Consider the following 17,973-nt stretch of genomic DNA (forward strand, 5'->3'; position numbering starts at 1 on the left):
TGGTGGTTGAATTAGACAAAAATTTTGACGCGGTCAAAAACGCGAGAAAGTGGCGGGTCGCTTGTAGTGGCGGGTCGCTTGTGAAATACGTTAACTGGGATTCGAGTGATGGTTTCCCATTTAGGTAAGCATTGCGATTGCCTCTGATGAATTATATACGAAGTACGTGTCCCACAATCATGCAACGTCTATGATCTAAGTCAGGAACAAACATTCATGTCACATGGCTCATATTTCAGACTGAGATTCGGTCTACTAGGCAGCTTCATTCTCTCTCATGCCGAACCGTCGGCTGCATCAGATAATATTCATCACACTTGGGCATCGCCTAATAGCCACCACGTCCGGATAAAGGACGTTGGGAATCAGCTGATATCCTGAATACCTGTTTATTAAAAATATTTGTGCTGAGTTGTCAGAGCTCGAATTTCAGAGATTCCTTATTGCCCCAGGAGTTAGCCTCAACAATCCCCATTGCCTGATGCCTAGGCTTGGATCATTGGCAAGTCTTCGTACACATAGAGTGGTGGCACTTTGGGAGCACAGGGCTTCCTACATGGGTGACTTTGTTAGACTATATGTACATCCCCATACAGTCCGTCTTCAAGTAAGCCCACGCCTCCTCAGTTCAGGAATTGATTAATTCACTGGTGGGTTATAACTACAACTTCTAGGTTCTGTCTGACACGAAACTCTCAACAGTAAAATTAATGCCCAATCATGACATAGTGTTATGCTGGGATTTCTCTATACGCTGCCTAACCGCTTCTCCAGGGAACATATCACTTGCAACGAGGAACTCCATTCCTTTCTATATGATTCAATTAATTCTGCGGATTCTATCACAAACAATGGACGCACCCTTGCATTCTGAAGAGATCGCAATACACATCAGTGCGATAAATCCAACATCGTATCTAGCTAATGGCAATCGGTCTGATTCAAGTTTCCTCCAGTGAGTATCACTATCGACTTTATTGATATTGCAGTCACATTTAACCAGTTCTCTGAAAGAGAGGTGTAGTTGTTAGACCAGTAGACAGGTAATATATCCTCCTGGCTTCGTGGGTGGAGGAGTATTCTAAGGTGGAGAAACAATGCTGGGACGTCAGACATTTTCTAGCATGACCTCCATGCGCATGAACCCCTCCATTGTTGGTAAAATTTTCACAACACATGTGATGGAAGCAGGTGGTAATAGACTCAAGGCCGTATAATTTGCATAACGACTCACTGGTGTAGTATAACACGTAGAGTTATTCGACTCAAGCTCGCCATTCCCCCTTGATAACCAATATACATTTCGGCTAAGAACGGTATCCTCCAGCATCAACCGTAAAAACCCAACATTAGATTGGTTAATGAGAAACACTGCTCAATTTTCATAGTCATAGGCCACATACTCTATCCTCGCTGCTGCCTTTGTGCCAAAATACGCAGCAGTTGGTCGAAGACAATAATCAATAAGTTGCAAGTTTAAATCGGGCCATGCACTATTTAGCATCCAGTATATTGCCCCGGTCGCCGGACGATCTCCATTTTGACGATTTGTCAATGCTTCAAACTGGGCACGCGTAGCCTCGTAGTCCATCATCTGTGCCTTCCGAAGAAAATCTTCTAGTCCCGTAGGGCTCCCGTACCGTGCAGATATGGCTTTGTTGTAAAGGGACAGATCATAAAATTGAAAATCATTTCGAGATATATAAAGACCCCTTATTAGGTCGGGCCCAGAGACCTTTCAGGTCTTGAGGGGATAAAACTCGCTTCAAACTACCCATCTCGCGTGTCCCAACACCTCCATCCAGTTCTGACCCGAAGCCAAAGGCAGCTCCCATGTGATTTTCATACCAGTAGTTTGGTGGTACCCAGTCATACGGCCTATCCATTTTCATTCCAGATGGGCCTAACTCTTCGGGGTAGCCTTTTTTACTGGCGGAAACAATTATGGGGCTTGGCCAATCCACGCAGTGCGCTGACATATATTGAAGCGGATCGATCGTCGCGCCAGTAGTCTGATCCCATCAGAAAACCTAGCATAGATGGATGGGTTTGCATCATCTCGGCCTCGTAAAGGATTGATGCTTGAGCAAATTTATAATCGTTGTCTGCCGATTTCTCACCAGCAGCATCGCTGATATGCGGTCAATGTCAGCTGTGGATGTGCATCCTGAGAAGGATTCATACATTCCAAGCCTCCCATTTGTCACAACACTCGAAGCCCGCAAGCACTATCAGGCCTATATATAGGGTCTGCAAGTTCGTAGAATTCTGGGTGCTTTTGCTTTCCCTCAAAGAGAACGGTATTGAGCCCCATGTCAAGCGTATATTGAACAATGCCTGCTAGACGTTTTTGGTCGAAGCGCAAGAATATATCTGGTGAGTAACCTGCCCCTTCCACAAGAAATCGATGGCCATTTATACTGAATACGATATCAGTGTAGTCGTTCAAGCGAGACGTTATCATGCGAATACCAAACTGCTTTGTGGCGCTGATTTCCGAAACTTGATTTCTTTCAAGAGGAGGCATTTAACGTCACATAATAAATCGGCTGCTCGCCCCTTGTAGCAGGCCACCGGAGTTTTGGGTTTGATAGATTGGAGGTTGTGGAAAGTGTCGATGTACCATGCGCCGGTACGCTGAAATTTTGAAATAGCTCGACCAGCTGCGAATCATTGTCACATTTAGTTTTCCCTTGAACGACTCCCTGAACAGATAAGTTACTGTGGTTTTCGAGATCCATCACAATCGTGACTGTGACAGCTTTTTCCACATTGCCATTCCGGACGTTCGCTTGAACTCGGGCAGGCGACATAAATATCGGCCCAGTACGTTTGAATTTCACATCGCGCCAAATCCCGGTGAGATTGTCAGGAGGGTATAGATTTCAGCCGATAAAACCCACGGACAGGTGACGTAGGTAGTTTGTGGGATAGGCCTTGACGCGCAGTGTGTTTGAGCCTGGTCGGATAAGGTTGGTTATCTCATATCGATGGCCAGCATAAGAGCCTTGCTGAAATGAACAGGACGCTACCCGGATTCTGTTAAAAAATTATATCGGCCTTTGACGTTATATCGTGAATAATTAGAAAAATATGCTGTCTGTTAGAAGGGTCATCAATCTTCAACTCTTTGTCAGGTAACCAACATTCCTGAAAAAGCAGGAAGACTTATTCCCTCTAGCTTATCCGAGTAGAACAGCATCGTCGTTGTAGACCACATTCTCTAAAAGCCCTGTGAGAACGGTTTTTCAGCGGCCATTCCGGTACCAGGAAGTTACGTCTAGGCCAGGCAATGATGACTGTGTCAAACTTTTTGACACTTGAACCGAGGATTGGAGGTGCCAACCAGAAACTATAAGAGTGTCGCCTGGTAATGCAGCGACTATTATCCCAAACAACCTTCAGGCCGCATAAATGATATATTTCATCGACATCTCACCATGGAAATACCCAAATGTGACATACCATGGAGCTGGAACCACTGAAGGTGAGGTAAACAGCCCGAGATGGTTCTGACGTCACATTTACAAAATCACGCGTTTCATCACATGCCAACGGAAAAATCCGCTCCTAACCTTTTACGCAGTGTGCTTAACTTCTTCATTTGCTGCTTGGTGCCCGGGCGAAAGCAGTTACTTTGCCAAAACCTTTATGGAGTATGAAACTCTTTACCCGAGGTGTACTTAAAGCAACAGGCAGGCCTGCACTACTCAGATGTCAACCATAGCCTTAATTTTGATTGTGCTGATACTATTGCCCATTATGCCCAGGATACTATCTAATAAAGAAGCGGGTATTTCCCTGATGCATACAAATAGGATGTCGTATCACAGGTCATCTACGATCATATAACGCTTCTCCAAATGTAACTTACCTGGAGTATTTCTAATGAGATGATACAATGACACTATCTACTTCAGTCAATAGAACATGAACTGGAAGGATTACGTTACGGGAAAAAATGAATAAATAACAATTGAAGATTATGCCTTCGCTAGCGCTGCTTCAACCACCTGAGAGTGCTGTATGAGGACCTCATCTTTCAGTCGCCGGCCGATCAACTGAATATGGCAGGGTGCGCCTTCAATTTCCTTTGGTTTATCTGTTTTTGTTGGCACACACCGTAACAACTGGTTGTGTGGGACTCACATGCTGGAATATAGGGAACATTGCGGATATAGGGAGCGTCGGAGACTTCATTAGCTTGACCGAATGGTAATATGGATGCAGGATACTACAGCGCTTAGTTGAGTGCGGTAAGACGTGTATAAGTGAAATACCTACATCCACTAAGTTTGCCAGAACAGTATACATTGGGGCGCCATATGTGTCGTGAGGGACAGCAGTAGATTGGTACCCTGGGGCCAATATAACGTCCAATTGGTTCTCGAGGAAGACTTTTCACATCTTTGCGGATATTTCTGATCGCTTCACATTCAGGTCATACAACTCACTGAGGGTTGGCTCTGGGTCTGTTCCTTCTGGATTGTAAGTTGTCCGCAGAGATGGAACCCATGGTTCTGCTCCACGCATAATATTAGTGACCTGGGTTTTGTCAGGGTCCATGTTGAAGAAGCGGAATGAGGTGTCATGGGCTGCAAAAATGGAAGGTGTCTTTCCGGAGAGGTCCACAATCCGGTGGCCAGCAGCCTGGAGCATCCTACTTGCTGTATCCAGGGTACGTTGCATGCACGGATGTAAAGGACGGACAGGATCCTCTGGTAGGAGACCAATAGTCAGACTCGACTGGGAGGGGGGCTCTCTCCAAGCGATCCCCAGGGCTGCATCATCTAGATCATCAGGGTGCGAATTAAAAACTACTTTCAAGAAAAGCTCTGCATCCCGCAGGGAACGACACAATGGCCCTGCAACAGCAGCAATCCCGGCAAGACCTGGACGGCCTGCGCTTGTTTGGCCGCCGTAAGGAATTCGGCCAATGCTTGGTTTGAAGCCAATCACGCCACAGCATAAGGCTGGAATTCGAATGGACCCAGCGATGTCAGTTCCCACACCGAGGATTGATCCTCGTTGGGCTATTAGAGCACCTTCGCCCCCAGTACTACCCCCCGCTGTCAAATTGAGACGGTGTGGATTAAGCACACGGCCGAACACATTATTGTGTGAGTCGGCTGTCATCATGGTCTGCGGAATGTTCGTCTTGACATACAGCACCGCTCCTGCTTCCAGCAGGATCTCAACGAGAGCGGAATTGTGTGCTTGAGGGGGACGGTCAAGGAAGGAAATAAAACCAAGCGAGGTGGGGACGCCTTTTACGTTGAACGATTCTTTGAGACTGATAGGAAGGCCGTGGAGAGGACCAACTGGATTTCCAGTCTTGGACAGGTGATCGTCCAACTCCTTGGCCCGGGCTAACGCGATATCGAAGAACGTTTCAGTCAAGCAGGATGTCAACTGCTGGGCAATAGCGGCCCTCTTGCAGAAGGCCGTGGTGACTTCCACCGCACTCAGTTCGCAAGACAAGAGCCTCTTCAGCAGCTCGGTAGCATCGGTAACCCCAGTTATCAGGAGCTCTCGATCGGATAGAATACCAGACTGGCGAGGGACTTCCAGGACGTTCTGCATCGCTCCTTGTGCAACCTGATCGAGGATTTCAGGTGATAGGCGCCACTCCAGTGGGATATTAGCCGCAGCTTCGGCCTGCTTGGCCTGTGCTTTACATTCCCAGACAGCTGGCTTCATGATGGATTGGGATCAGATTTGTCCAATGTAGAATGTAGAAACGAACTGGGGAAGTCGACCTGTAGATACTGTGCGCCCCCTCATATGGAATTAATAATAAGAGGGGAAGAGGGGTCAGCGGGGAATTGTCCGTAGTCGATTCAAGGAGATCAGTAAGTGGCCAAGCTGGATAACTGTCGGAGTTACCTGTAAGATTGTCCTGGAACCCATAGTGGGCACCATGTGTTTGCGCATAGAGGTCTATAGCACGGCAAGATACTCATAAAGCTGTTGATTTGGTTTCAGCTTCAGATTGAGTGCAGGTAACTTAATACTACCAGATTTCGCGGTCTTCGAACGCCGCCGACGGCAGAGGTTCGCCAGATACCCGAAGAACCGATAACCATGCTACTGGCTGGTCTTCTTTGCCACTTCCTCCAGCCATTTGTATATGACACTGGTATCCGTGGGGCTTTTTGGGTCATATTCCAATAGTCTACGAGGGAAACTTACCTAAGCTTCTGCGGTTTACAAAATGCATGCATGTGGTCTGTAAAACTTTGAGTTTGGATGACAAGAAATGCGGAGTACCTTATGTCGTTCAAGTCTCCCTATCTCAAGAGCTGTGGTATTTTTGATTGGAAAGTAGTCTTAATATAAAACTGCTACTGCGGGGGAAATCCTTAGTATGTCCTTCGAGCTCTGTGCCTATTGAGAATCTAAGTGGGCAGAACAGGGTATCTGTTGCAGTTATGGTGTCCAGATGGGGTATTCATGCCTTTTGTGAGATGAGTATCGACGGTCATGGCTTAGGGATATTAAGTTATCGCCCTCGCCAAGTGCCTCATTTTTACTAGATGTAGTATCATTTGCCAGGATCTATAACTCTTCCATATAAGTGTATAACGACATTTTCCTGGATCGACAAACGGCTCTGGGCGGGTGTCAAGGAGCCGACCTAACATAGCCAATCCCAGTATCCGCCCTGGTCATGATACCAAGCCCACCAATTTGCCTTTGTGAGTCCTGGATGCCAGTGGGTATATTCGTCTAGTCAAACAATAGAGTAGGGACTGACGGCAATGAATGAAACTTGGTGGCCGGGAATCACACGATCTCGATGGCCATCCAAAAGCATCCGTTCTCATGAACACTTTATCCGGGATCAGTAGACTCTAACAAGGATATTAATATCAAACTCCTCTCAATCCCACGGTTTTGACAGTTTCCGGGCGTCTCACACCATTCAATGAGCAGGCTACAACAAATCTACTGCGTCGGGAACCAACCGCCTGCGGAACCCCGCAGATTCAATTGGCAGAAACACAGGACGTCGGTCGTAAAGGGCCAACCAAACGATCACTTTCATTCATGATTATCCAAATTCATACACGTCTCTGCTTTAGGTGGGTAGTCAATTGAAGTGTACGATACGCGCAATCCTGGTAGGACGGCAGGATGATATCCATGGAACCATCGGACAATCCGCATATGACAGCCTATACGGTAATACCATGAGTAGACGTCATGGTCCACCGGATATATCAGATTATTGGTTTTATTCTTTTAGTTAACAAGGGGAGTCGTCAAGGGCCTCAGGCGGTTGCACTGGTATGTGGTATTACCGCATCCGGCGCCAGGGATGAAGATGCGTTACTCGGATCAATCCACAGTCGCCCCTAGATTCATTGGCCAGGAACCAATGGCTAGCCCATCTGGGAAGATGTACGATGCGACCTTAATATTTTGCAGGCAATAGAATGCATTGAAGCATTCCGATCCATTGTCTCCTTGGCAATATATCGCAGGGCCATGTGGAGTTGGCTTGTTTCTATGCTACTACCACATTCCCCTCCCTAGAATGCCATCTGACGTTAAGGGATCATCATAATACCGTGAGCCGATATGGTCCTTTAGACTTTGGTTCGTTCTTTTCTGCCCTTGTTTTATTCCTCTCCCCAGATGTGCTGGGATCGAAAGAATCAACATGCGGAGACCATGGCTTCTCATCCTGGCGCTGCTGGTCGGCGTCCAGGCAGTTGATATGGAAATAGACGACCCAGGTAAGACACTAGCAACTATTTTTCAGGTCTTTATCATAATCTAAGACCGCCTAGAATCCATCAAGAAGGCCGCCCAGGTGGTTGCAAAAAACATGCTCTCCTTCTATACGGGGTACCGGCCGGGCGATAATCCTGGTAATCTTCCCGACCCGTACTACTGGTGGGAGGCTGGTGCTATGTTCAACAGCTTGGTCGACTACTGGTATTACACGGGAGATGACACATGGAACGACATCACTATGCAAGGGCTCCTATGGCAAGCGGGAGACACTGGTACATTCATGCCTACTAACCAGACAAGGACCGAGGGAAATGACGACCAGGCCTTCTGGGCATTTGCTGCGATGTCTGCTGCGGAACGCAACTTTCCAAATCCCCCGGACACGTCTCCTGGTTGGCTAGCCATGGCGCAGGCCGTCTTCAATACACAAGCTGCGCGATGGGATACCGAAACCTGTGGAGGAGGGTTGCGGTGGCAGATCTTTACATTCAACAACGGCTTCAACTACAAGAATACTATATCAAATGGTTGTTTTTTCAACCTGGCTGCGCGGTTGGCGAAGTATACGGGGAATCAGACGTATGCGGAATGGGCGGAGCGAGCGTGGAACTGGACGACGGCAGTCAATCTAATGACGAACGACTGGCTCTTTTACGATGGAACAGACGACACGTCGAACTGTACAACGTTCAATCAAATTCAATGGACGTACAATTCGGGCGTGTATCTTCTCGGAGCGGCCAATATGTACAACCTGGTAAGCGTTGCATCCACACAGTAGGGAATCCAAAGGCTAATTCCATTAGACCGGAGGCGACCCCATATGGAAAGAAAGAACGGAGCACATCCTCAACGCCACGGAAGTCTTCTTCCAGAAAAACATCATGTACGAGCGGGCGTGCGAGCCTATCGACACGTGTAAGGTGGATCAACGGTCTTTCAAAGGCTACTTAGCGCGCTGGATGGCGCAGACCACTCAGATGGCGCCTTTCACGTTTGACTGGGTCATGCCAAAAATCCGCGCGTCTGCGAAGGCAGCAGCTGAGACTTGCACTGGTGGCTCCGACAACGGGATGTGCGGGTTGAAATGGGCTCAACGCAAGTGGGATGGCATGAAAGACGTCGGGCTACAGATTGCGGCGCTTGAAGTTATTCAGTCGACGCTGATCAGCCGTGTGGATCCGCCGGTGACGAACGACAACGGTGGTACCAGTAAAGGTAACCCCGGCGGAGGCTCAGAGCCAGCCCCCCCAACACCCCACAGTCTCACGATGGATATCACGACAGCGGATCGGGCGGGGGCAGGGATCCTGACGGTACTTATGTCGGTGTTTGTGATCGGATCCACCGGGTGGGCATTGTATGAATAGGACAACGCGCAGGATACACATACTAATTATTGTTTATAATGTCGTTTCGGAGTGTATAAGTGGAATATATTTAGAACAAATCAGGTCGAACAACAGAGTATCGCTTGCAATTCAACGGAAATGCGTCAAGGCGGTTGGTACATCCATCCTCTCTACCTGCGAAGATCACGGAATCGAAGGCCGAGAGGCCACGGATGTGGATATCCGGAAATGCTGGGAGTGTCTGCTTGTCCGCTCTCCTCACTGACCGGCCGCCACTGAGGTCGTAAAAGAGGGGAAATGAGGGGATGGCTGGCTCTGTGGGCGAGTACCGCACAATACCTCGGATGACTCTGGCATAAAATGCGAGCGAGAAGCTCATCCTCTTGTTACGCCGATCATCCTTTCGGATAGATCACCGTCACTTGCGTACCAGCTGTAGCTATCGAAAGGTCCCTCCTGATCACATATCGTCCATCAAACCATCAAACAAGGTCATCGTCGTCATCATTATGTCCCCGGCTATGCCTCTGTCGGAGGTGCACATCCCAACGCACTGTAAAGCGGGTGTAGTGGTCAACGAGGGTCCCAATTTTGAGGTTAAGGTAGAAATGGTCCCTGTGCCGAAGCCTGGTAAGCTCCTGCTGGAGGTCAGTGTAGGGGGAGGCGAGAGTTAGAAACCGGGCTAACCCCCACAGGTCCCAACGACATTTTGATCCGGTTGAACGTGACGGGCCTCTGCGCCTCAGATATCCACTATATGCAGGCAGACCTAGGCACACCCCCCATGTCGACTTGGGGGGTGCGCTCCCCGGGCCACGAGGGGGCTGGAGTGGTGGTCAAGGTCGGCGAGAACGTTACCAACTTCAAGGTCGGCGATCGGGCGGGGATCAAGCCGGTGTTGGACACTTGCGGCAACTGTGAGCACTGTTGGAGTGACAAGGAGACGTATTGTGCGGCTGGGATCCAAACGGGACTCATGGCTCCAGGTGAGACCTTCGCGCTTGTGACAGAAATTTCCGCGACTAAGTCCTCATGGTAGGAACGTACCAACAGTACATCGTCTCCCCGGCACGATACGCTTCGCCCATTCCCGACTCAATCCCGGATGAGATTGCAGCTCCCATTATGTGTAGCGCGTCCACCATCTATCGGTCGCTGAAGGAGAGCGGGTTGAAACCGGGCCATTGGGCAGTGTTCCCCGGTGGAGGCGGCGGCGTGGGCATTCAGGGCGTCCAACTGGCCAAGGCGATGGGTATGCGACCGATAGTCGTTGACACGGGGGCATCAAAACGTGCACTGGCGATGAAGATGGGGGCCGAGGCGTTTGTGGACTTCGTGGAGACGCCAGATGCGACCAAGGCAGTGGTGGAAGTGGCCGATGGCGTCGGAGCTCACGGAGTGTTCGTCACAGCGCCCGCAGCCTACAAAGTAGCCACGTCGTACGTGGGAGATCGCGTGGGGGCGGTGGTGATGTGTATCGGGCTGGGGAAGACGGGAACGATCCATCTGGGCGAGGATCCCTTCCGGTTCATCGTCCGCAACCTCTGCATCAAGGGCACGATGGTCGGCAGTCGCGAAGACACGGCACGAGCGTTGGATTTTGCGCGTCGCGGACAGTTGCAGCAAATCTGCGAGGTGTATCCGATCGATCGTCTTCCCGAAGCAGTGGAGAAACTTCGGCGAGGAGAAGTGGCAGGACGGATTGTGGTGGACTTTAATCAGTAGAGAGAAAAGGAGAAGATGAGCGGAGAATTCGAACTGGGGAAGGAGGTCTTGAGGAGGATGAAGTTATACCGTTGGGCTATTTGGGGGGAGGAAGTTTCCGCAAAGGTTGTAGGGCTTTATGTGTCACGGGGGCTCCTGGTCCTTCCCCCTTCGGAGTCCCATCCGCATGATTGATCGGGCGGAACTCGAAGATTATAGCATTTATATACATCCTACACCCTCTCTGATGCTCGCTTTTACCAAGTATGGCTATTCTTTGTTGTCACTTGGCTAATTGGTCTAGATCGCGTGGCCCATGAGAGCATATTCTTCAAAATATATCCTCCTGCACCACGTGCGCACAGTGGTGGGATTTCTATTTTTTCGCGCCAGCCATCAACGTCGTAAATACAAGTGCCTGATGACCCTGGATATCTGCTGAACGAAGAGGACCATCGATACAAATCAGTGACAAGACATGGAACCAAAGTAACTGTGGAGAGCATCCGGGTCGCCTGGCAAAATAGTAAACAAAAAATAAGAATCTAGGACGTTTACAGCTAGACGTCTCTACATCACCCATATCTCTCATCCCCTGGACTTTATAATAATGTCAGAAGCCTTTCGTTCCAGATACGGCCTTGTTGGAATTACAGCCGGTCAACATACGAAACCATGTGCGAGAAAGGGCAGGGTCAAATTGCCCTGGTACTATTTATTTGAAAGATCGTTTTCTCCGGTAAACATGAAAGTAGTCGACTTCTTACACGGACAGGCTCCTCTATTTTCCGAACCTACGGAGCCCCGTACGACCGGAAGGAAGGGACTATCATTCGGTAATGTAACCCTGATGTCGACTGCAGAATCATTCCCCTTTGAGGAACTTGAGCAGACGTTTCGTCTATACCGAAAATGTCATTCCGCCGTCCAGTGCCGGAAAACCCTCATTGTAGTGAACGCAATCCTCATCTTCCTCACCACAGAATGGATGGCAATGCGCATTTATTCTCGACATGTGCGAGGAGTTGGATTAGCGCTGGAGGATACTGTTACCTTGCTGCGTTGGTACAGCGGTGGTCTGTGCAGAAGAGAACGATATGCTGACAAGTTACGCACAGGTTGTGTTCTATGGCTTCGTTGGTGTGAGCATTTCGAGTAAGTGCTTGCTCTGTTACATTCGGTGACTGTTCCTATGTCTAGTAATTCCCCAAGTGATCCTCAGTGGAGGCATGGGGCACCATATATCAGAATTAAGCCCCTATCATACGATAAGACGGCTCAAGGTTCGTTTTGCATCAGACCCTTGCGTGATGGTGTGTGTAACCAAGGAGGTAGCTCTCTTTTGCTTCAGAGGTGCTCCCATGCCATTTCCCTAGGTCTTGTCAAAATTGGAATTTGCCTTATGCTTGCTCGAATATTCTTTGTCAAATCATTCGTCGTCTGTACCTATCTAGTGGTTGGCCTCGCAACATGCTGGGCGATCATGACAACACTGATTGGAATTTTGATATACCATTCAGTGTCGATGAATTGGGATCCCACAACACCAGGAGATGCATGTGGTGATCAGAACGCAGCTTTCTTTGCGGTTGGCATTGTGAATCTCGTGGACTTCTTCATCCTTATAGTGTCAGTTCCCATGCTCATGAAACTGCAACTGCCCATGGCAAACAGAATGGGATTGATCGCCATCTTTAGCATTGGTAGTCTGTGAGTCTCTTAAGTTATACCAATAATGCCTCATCCTATTATTAATTAAATAACAATGATATTTGGCGCAGTCCGTTTGAGTGAGGTTCTAGCAGTCGATTTCACCGACTTTCCATACAGCGCTTTTGCCTTCCATGCCTGCTCGGTTGCGGAAGCCGGAGTTGCCATTATTGTCGCATATAGCATTCATCTACGACCGGCTTTCGATCATCTCTTCTGTCGACTGACTAATTCCCTCCGATCAACTGGACGCGGGGCAAGTACGCTCCAGATACTAAGTTCACGAATAGCAAAGTTCCCGGCAGCTCCCAGGCTGGCAGGCTGTATCCAGACTTCGAGATGTGGCCTGTCCTTATGGATGCGCAAACGTCCGTGGTGGGATCAGCTCCTCATTCCGATGAGGGGCATGATGGAGATGGAGGAGTATTGGAAAAGGTGCCTTCGAAAGATCAAATTTTGGTCAAGACAAAATTTACAGTCCATGGGTAATACCCCGCCCTTTCGTTGGTAATTTGCTCACTACTTGGACATTCACTAGTGCTTGAAATTGTGCTGAGACATCATGCAATTGTGTTTTATGTGATGGGACAATATATTTTGAATATATTATAGCAAACTGGAAGCCCTATATATGAAGGAAGCGAAGAGTAACTCCTTTGATAATCGCCTCAGGAAACGAGGAACAACAGGGTTCACAAGGCGCCAATCATAACCAAGAGTTCTTTGTAATATTCCCATAGTAAACCTAGCTTCATATTAGAAACTTGACTAACCAGGGTCTCAAAACCCAGTGGCACAGTGAGAAAGGAAGAAAGTCTTGTTAACATAAACAAAACTTTAAACACACAAGCCACAATAAATCTTCCGCAGCTTGGGACACAGCTTTACACACAAAACAATTTAGATTAGGGGGCCTGAGAGCATTATCCCCACAAGCCCCACAAAGTTGAGATGTCAGGAAGAGAGGCTGTGGTGAGTAAAGTGATCAGAAAGACAGGGGTCTGAATTGCAAGACCAGGCTTGTCAGATACAGCGAGTCCCGTTGCGAGTATACGTAGCAATAGCTTCTCCAACTATACAATTACGCACTGTTATAGGAGAGGACAAACGTCCCAGTGTTACCTCCAAAGGTCCGTCTTACGTTATTGCAGTGCTTGGAAGTCATCATGATGAAACATCTGTCCCTAGGTGATTTATCTCGCGTCCTCAACTAAAGCAAGTAAAGCGAACAGAGATAATACGTGCCAGCAAACTAATGCTACAAAAGCTCAAGGAATATCTAAGCATCTTGGTGTTGATCGGGAGCTGCAGATGCCGAAATAACTACCTACACATCCGATAGCACATCCGACGCCATAAGTCCCAAGAAAAACTCGCTTACAGAGCTTGGACCTAGAATCCTGCGGCTGGCTTGGTTTTCGTCTTGACGCAATATCCTGGTTCGCCAAGTTGGTGTGAGGCCCGGGGAGGAGATGTTTCGTAGGGGACAGGATGTAGGTAGTACACTGGTATCGCATACGGAGTACTAACAGGCATCTACTGCGCATGTCGCTTCTACCAAAACGATATCTTTTCGCCACCGTTTTGTAAATTATCAATAATAGGCAATCGTCTCTACTTGATTCTTTCCGAGCATCATCAAAGAGGCAATTTGAGGCTTGTTGCTACGTATGGCCATAACAAAACAGAGGAGACCTGTTGAAAAGCAGCGCCTCTTGCCAAGAGACTGGGATGATCGTGACTGGAAATAGCAAGCGAAAAGAGGCATGTGAGTGGTCCCCTGTAATGGCGTTACATATATTCCGAGGAATAAAATTGAAATCCTGGGCTCGTGACCTAATTTCTACTGACTAATAGAGGCCCGCCAGCGGGCTGGGCTTGGCCTCTTGCCCCAGACCGAAAAGGTGGACTATCCCTCGGCTCGAGATTCTGGGGTTTCTGTGGGGTCGGTGATGTTGGGCGAGAAGCGAATGCGGGGAGATGATCAAATGCTCTTCATCTCTTCTCAGGGCTGTCCTTGGAGAAATGAATATTTCGTACCTGTATTGCTGTTGACTGCGAGCGCTGTGCATCTTCCACATAGTCCTTCTTGCTCGACATACCAAGCACCAGAGGAACACCGAATATTGCAGTTTACACCCAGCATTCCTTCTCGGAGGGTAGAGAGTTAAATTTACCACATATCTCTGAGGTGTCTATTGGCCCCTGCACAGCCAGGATGCTTTGGTGGCTGTCAGCCTGGTCAACCACGGACGAATCCAAACCGACTGCCATGGCGCCAGCGTGGTCCTTGGCAGTTAAGCCAAGGCCTGAGCCGGCGCTCGAACAGTCCGAAAACGTCGTCCAGGATCTCGGGGACAAGTCCAGATTGGGCATCTCTTTCAGCCAAGATCCATGGCTGCTTGTAAGCGAAAGTCAGTTGGGAAGATGGAAAGGTGGAATCTCCGCTGATTCGACCTGATAAATGTGGTCCTGACAGTCATTCCCGCGTGGCAGCTCTTTGCCCCCGCGAATGATGAGCCGGTCGAGCTTTCCATGCCTGTCCATCTGAAATGACACGCGGTATCGCATCGAAGAGGGGGGAGCTAACCCTAAGGATGTCCATCCCCACACTCGTCCAAATGCCGCATCTCTGAAGCGATAGGAATACCAACCTGCCTTCCTCTTACTGACCATTCACCTCTGGAGTAGATGTTAAAATCTGATCTCAGTCATGTAGGATCCCCACCGTCCGATACTTTCCACCCCGGATTCCCCCCATTTTGTCCCCACGCACCCATCCGAGCATCACTCCCGTTCAGTTGCCCGGCAAATCCGACCAGAGTTTGCTATCCGATCAACAGTAGAGCTATAAATTCTTGAAGCCCCCTGTAGGATTCACTGATCCGCGTTTCAGTCATCCCCTCCTTCTTCGTTCATTTCTGGTGGAGTTACCAGCAGCGGCGTAGCATGGCCTCAGACTCTCCTCCCCCTCCGGACGTCGCGGATGAAAAGGGCATGTCCCAACACAAAGAGAATTTTGCTGTGCATGCCGCACACGAAGCTGCCGGACATGATCAGGCGGCGACAGATCAGTATGGCCGGGCGCTGGTGGAATTTGATCGGTCTGCGGAGCGGCGGTTGCGATTGAAGATCGATTTCTATATTGTCCCAACGGTGGCGCTACTTTACCTCTTTTGCTTCATTGATCGCGCCAACATCGGTATGAAATTGTGCCCCCATGACGAGCCTTCGTTTGTGTTTTCTGTCCGTATACGCCGTACTGATCGCTTTTTTCTTGAAATCTAGGAAATGCCAAGTTGGCCGGCTTGGAGGAAGATCTGGGTCTCAAGGGCAACGACTACAACAAAGTTTTGTCAGTTTTCTACATATCCTATATCCTCTTCGAGGTCCCATGTAATGTGGCCTGTAAGTGGATGGGCCCCGGTTGGTTTCTTCCATTGAGCACGGTCCTGTTCGGCGTGTGCTCTCTTTGTACAGCATTTGTCCACAATATCCACGCGGCATCCGGCGTCCGATTCTTGCTAGGGATTTTCGAGGCCGGTATGATGCCAGGGATCGCCTATTACCTGTCCCGGTGGTATCGGCGTAGCGAGCTGGCCTTCCGCATTTCCCTTTACATCGTCATGGCGCCGCTTGCCGGTGCGTTCGGAGGTCTGTTGGCCTCCGCGATTCTGACTCTCGACCATTTCGGCGGCCTGAAGACATGGCGGATGATCTTCGCCATCGAAGGCATCATCACCATAGGCCTCGGTCTGATTGCTTTCGCTACCCTCACAGACCGACCGGAGACAGCCCGCTGGTTGACCGACGAAGAGAAGGACCTGGCAATCGCGCGTCTCAAGTCGGAGCGTGTGGCCACCACGGAAGTTTTGGACAAGATGGATCTCCCCAAGATGCTGCGCGGCATCTTCAGTCCGATTACCTTGGGAACGGCCTTCATCTTCCTGCTCAACAATATTACCGTCCAGGGTCTCGCCTTTTTCGCGCCGACGATCGTGAAGACGATCTATCCGCATGCCACCGTCGTCTCTCAGCAACTACACACAGTACCGCCGTATGTCGTGGGTGCCTTCTTCACCGTACTGTTCCCCTTACTGAGCTGGACATTTGATCAACGCATGATATTTTTCGTGATCGGACCCCCTCTGATGATGGTGGGCTACATCATGTTCCTTGCCAGCAAAGTCGCCATGGTGCGATACGGGGCAACTTTCCTGATCGCGAGCGGTGCCTTTGCCTTTGGCGCTCTTTGTAACGCTCACGTCTCCAACAATGTGATTTCGGATACCGCAAGATCAGGTGCGATCGGCACGAACGTCATGTTGGGCAACGTGGGCGGGTTGATCTCCACGTGGTCATTCCTCCCCTTCGATGCGCCGGACTATCATATTGGAAACGGGCTGAATCTGGCGACTTCGTCCATGACTATGATTCTGGGAGCCTTAATGTGGGCGTGGATGAAGTGGGATAATCGCAGGCGGGAGAAGACAGATATCGACCAGGCCCTTGCGGGCATGTCGCAAAAGCAAATCCAGGATCTCGACTGGCGCAATCCAGCTTTCCGGTGGAAGCCATAGCCGGATATATGTACATTTGCTCTGTTCGCGCTTTCCACATAGCAGTTTCCTGTTTCCTGTATTCTATTTAGGTCTCACAACCTGGCCGGATGACCGCTGTTCATCTATCTACAGTTAATGAAGAATGAATCTCTTGAACAGCCGTACAGTTACGAAATGTAAGGTGAGTGGAGCCTCCCTAGAAAAGCTATCATTCTTATACGGCGTACTGCGTACTCGCCATAACTACATAGGTAGTGTGGGGGTATACTGCGGATGGAACCGACAGCTTGACCTCCCCCCATCAACTCTTATCAACTCCGACCGCATGGTTGGCGTAAGATCCAAGAGAAGTGGATCTCTTTTCGAGGTCTCGTGAATGGCTAGCCAGCAGTAGTAGGTACACCCACCTTTCCCGGGATGGTTTGACTGATATAAACCACCTGAATCCTTCGGACCTTGACCGAGCCCCTCATTACATCGGCTGATCCGATATTGAGCGGTAGACGAGGGTGTTCCGACATCGACGATATTGATATTGAAGAGATTATCATAATAACAAATTTCTTTCCTCAACCTTCCGCATGACACCCACATTACCAACTGGCCAAGACAGAGAAGATAGAATAAGCTCTTTGGACAAGAGAGCTTTTACGACATTCCCTTGGCGTCAGGGATGGCTCCATCGGGTCAGGCATGAGTAGCGAGTAAGAATGACGAGAGTGGGAGCCTAGTCATACTCCCATGCTAGACAATTTTCCCCGTGGAGGAGAATGCGCTCCGCGTCCGCTTCCCCGCATCTCCTCGGATGTTGTGCGAGACGATCATCGGGGGTATTGTTCTTATTTTCTTTCTGGGCCAAAGAAAGCAATCAGACGGTGAGGTGCGAAGGTTGCAATGCAGAT

General features: G+C 49.3%; 5 protein-coding genes across 5 annotated transcripts; 3 read left to right on the top strand and 2 right to left on the bottom strand.

Moving 5' to 3' along the window:
- Positions 1-774: 774 nt before the first annotated feature.
- Positions 775-1,412, bottom strand: BDV59DRAFT_183833 (uncharacterized protein). The gene is made up of 4 exons (XM_073690603.1): positions 1,243-1,412; positions 1,113-1,194; positions 1,025-1,043; positions 775-955 (listed from the first exon to the last, which is right to left on the bottom strand). The coding sequence occupies exons 1-3, from the start codon at positions 1,328-1,330 to the stop codon at positions 1,028-1,030; spliced, it is 186 nt and encodes a 61-aa protein (XP_073545397.1). The 5' UTR covers positions 1,331-1,412; the 3' UTR covers positions 775-955; positions 1,025-1,027.
- Positions 1,413-3,643: 2,231 nt separating this feature from the next.
- BDV59DRAFT_209589 (amidase signature domain-containing protein) lies at positions 3,644-5,700 on the bottom strand (the record flags this gene model as incomplete). The annotated part of the gene is made up of 4 exons (XM_073695416.1): positions 3,644-4,102; positions 4,150-4,234; positions 4,285-4,397; positions 4,455-5,700. 4 exons carry the CDS (start codon positions 5,698-5,700, stop codon positions 3,984-3,986), a joined length of 1,563 nt encoding a protein of 520 aa, XP_073545398.1. The 3' UTR covers positions 3,644-3,983.
- Positions 5,701-7,666: 1,966 nt separating this feature from the next.
- Positions 7,667-9,113, top strand: BDV59DRAFT_204120 (glycoside hydrolase family 76 protein; the record flags this gene model as incomplete). The annotated part of the gene is made up of 3 exons (XM_073694380.1): positions 7,667-7,742; positions 7,797-8,500; positions 8,550-9,113. The coding sequence occupies 3 exons, from the start codon at positions 7,667-7,669 to the stop codon at positions 9,111-9,113; spliced, it is 1,344 nt and encodes a 447-aa protein (XP_073545399.1).
- A 491-nt stretch (positions 9,114-9,604) lies between these two features.
- BDV59DRAFT_204121 (zinc-dependent alcohol dehydrogenase) lies at positions 9,605-10,820 on the top strand (the record flags this gene model as incomplete). The annotated part of the gene is made up of 3 exons (XM_073694381.1): positions 9,605-9,725; positions 9,791-10,081; positions 10,135-10,820. 3 exons carry the CDS (start codon positions 9,605-9,607, stop codon positions 10,818-10,820), a joined length of 1,098 nt encoding a protein of 365 aa, XP_073545400.1.
- Positions 10,821-15,458: 4,638 nt separating this feature from the next.
- On the top strand, positions 15,459-17,175 carry BDV59DRAFT_209592 (putative MFS transporter; the record flags this gene model as incomplete). The annotated part of the gene is made up of 2 exons (XM_073695417.1): positions 15,459-15,711; positions 15,798-17,175. 2 exons carry the CDS (start codon positions 15,459-15,461, stop codon positions 17,087-17,089), a joined length of 1,545 nt encoding a protein of 514 aa, XP_073545401.1. The 3' UTR covers positions 17,090-17,175.
- Positions 17,176-17,973: the final 798 nt, after the last annotated feature.

The sequence above is a fragment of the Aspergillus ambiguus genome (genome assembly GCF_047715705.1).
Source record: "Aspergillus ambiguus strain CBS 117.58 unplaced genomic scaffold BDV59scaffold_30, whole genome shotgun sequence".
NCBI classification, from domain to species: domain Eukaryota; kingdom Fungi; phylum Ascomycota; class Eurotiomycetes; order Eurotiales; family Aspergillaceae; genus Aspergillus; species Aspergillus ambiguus.

What these genes read in the sequence shown, in the direction of transcription:
- BDV59DRAFT_183833 (XM_073690603.1), bottom strand. Translation starts at nt 1,330, where the DNA reads ATGCTGGAGGATACCGTTCTTAGCCGAAATGTATATTGGTTATCAAGG. An exon ending in GAATAACTCTACGTGTTATA is followed by an intron (nt 1,195 to 1,242) that starts CTACACCAGTGA and finishes TGAGTCTATTAC; the next exon opens with CACCTGCTTCCATCACATGT.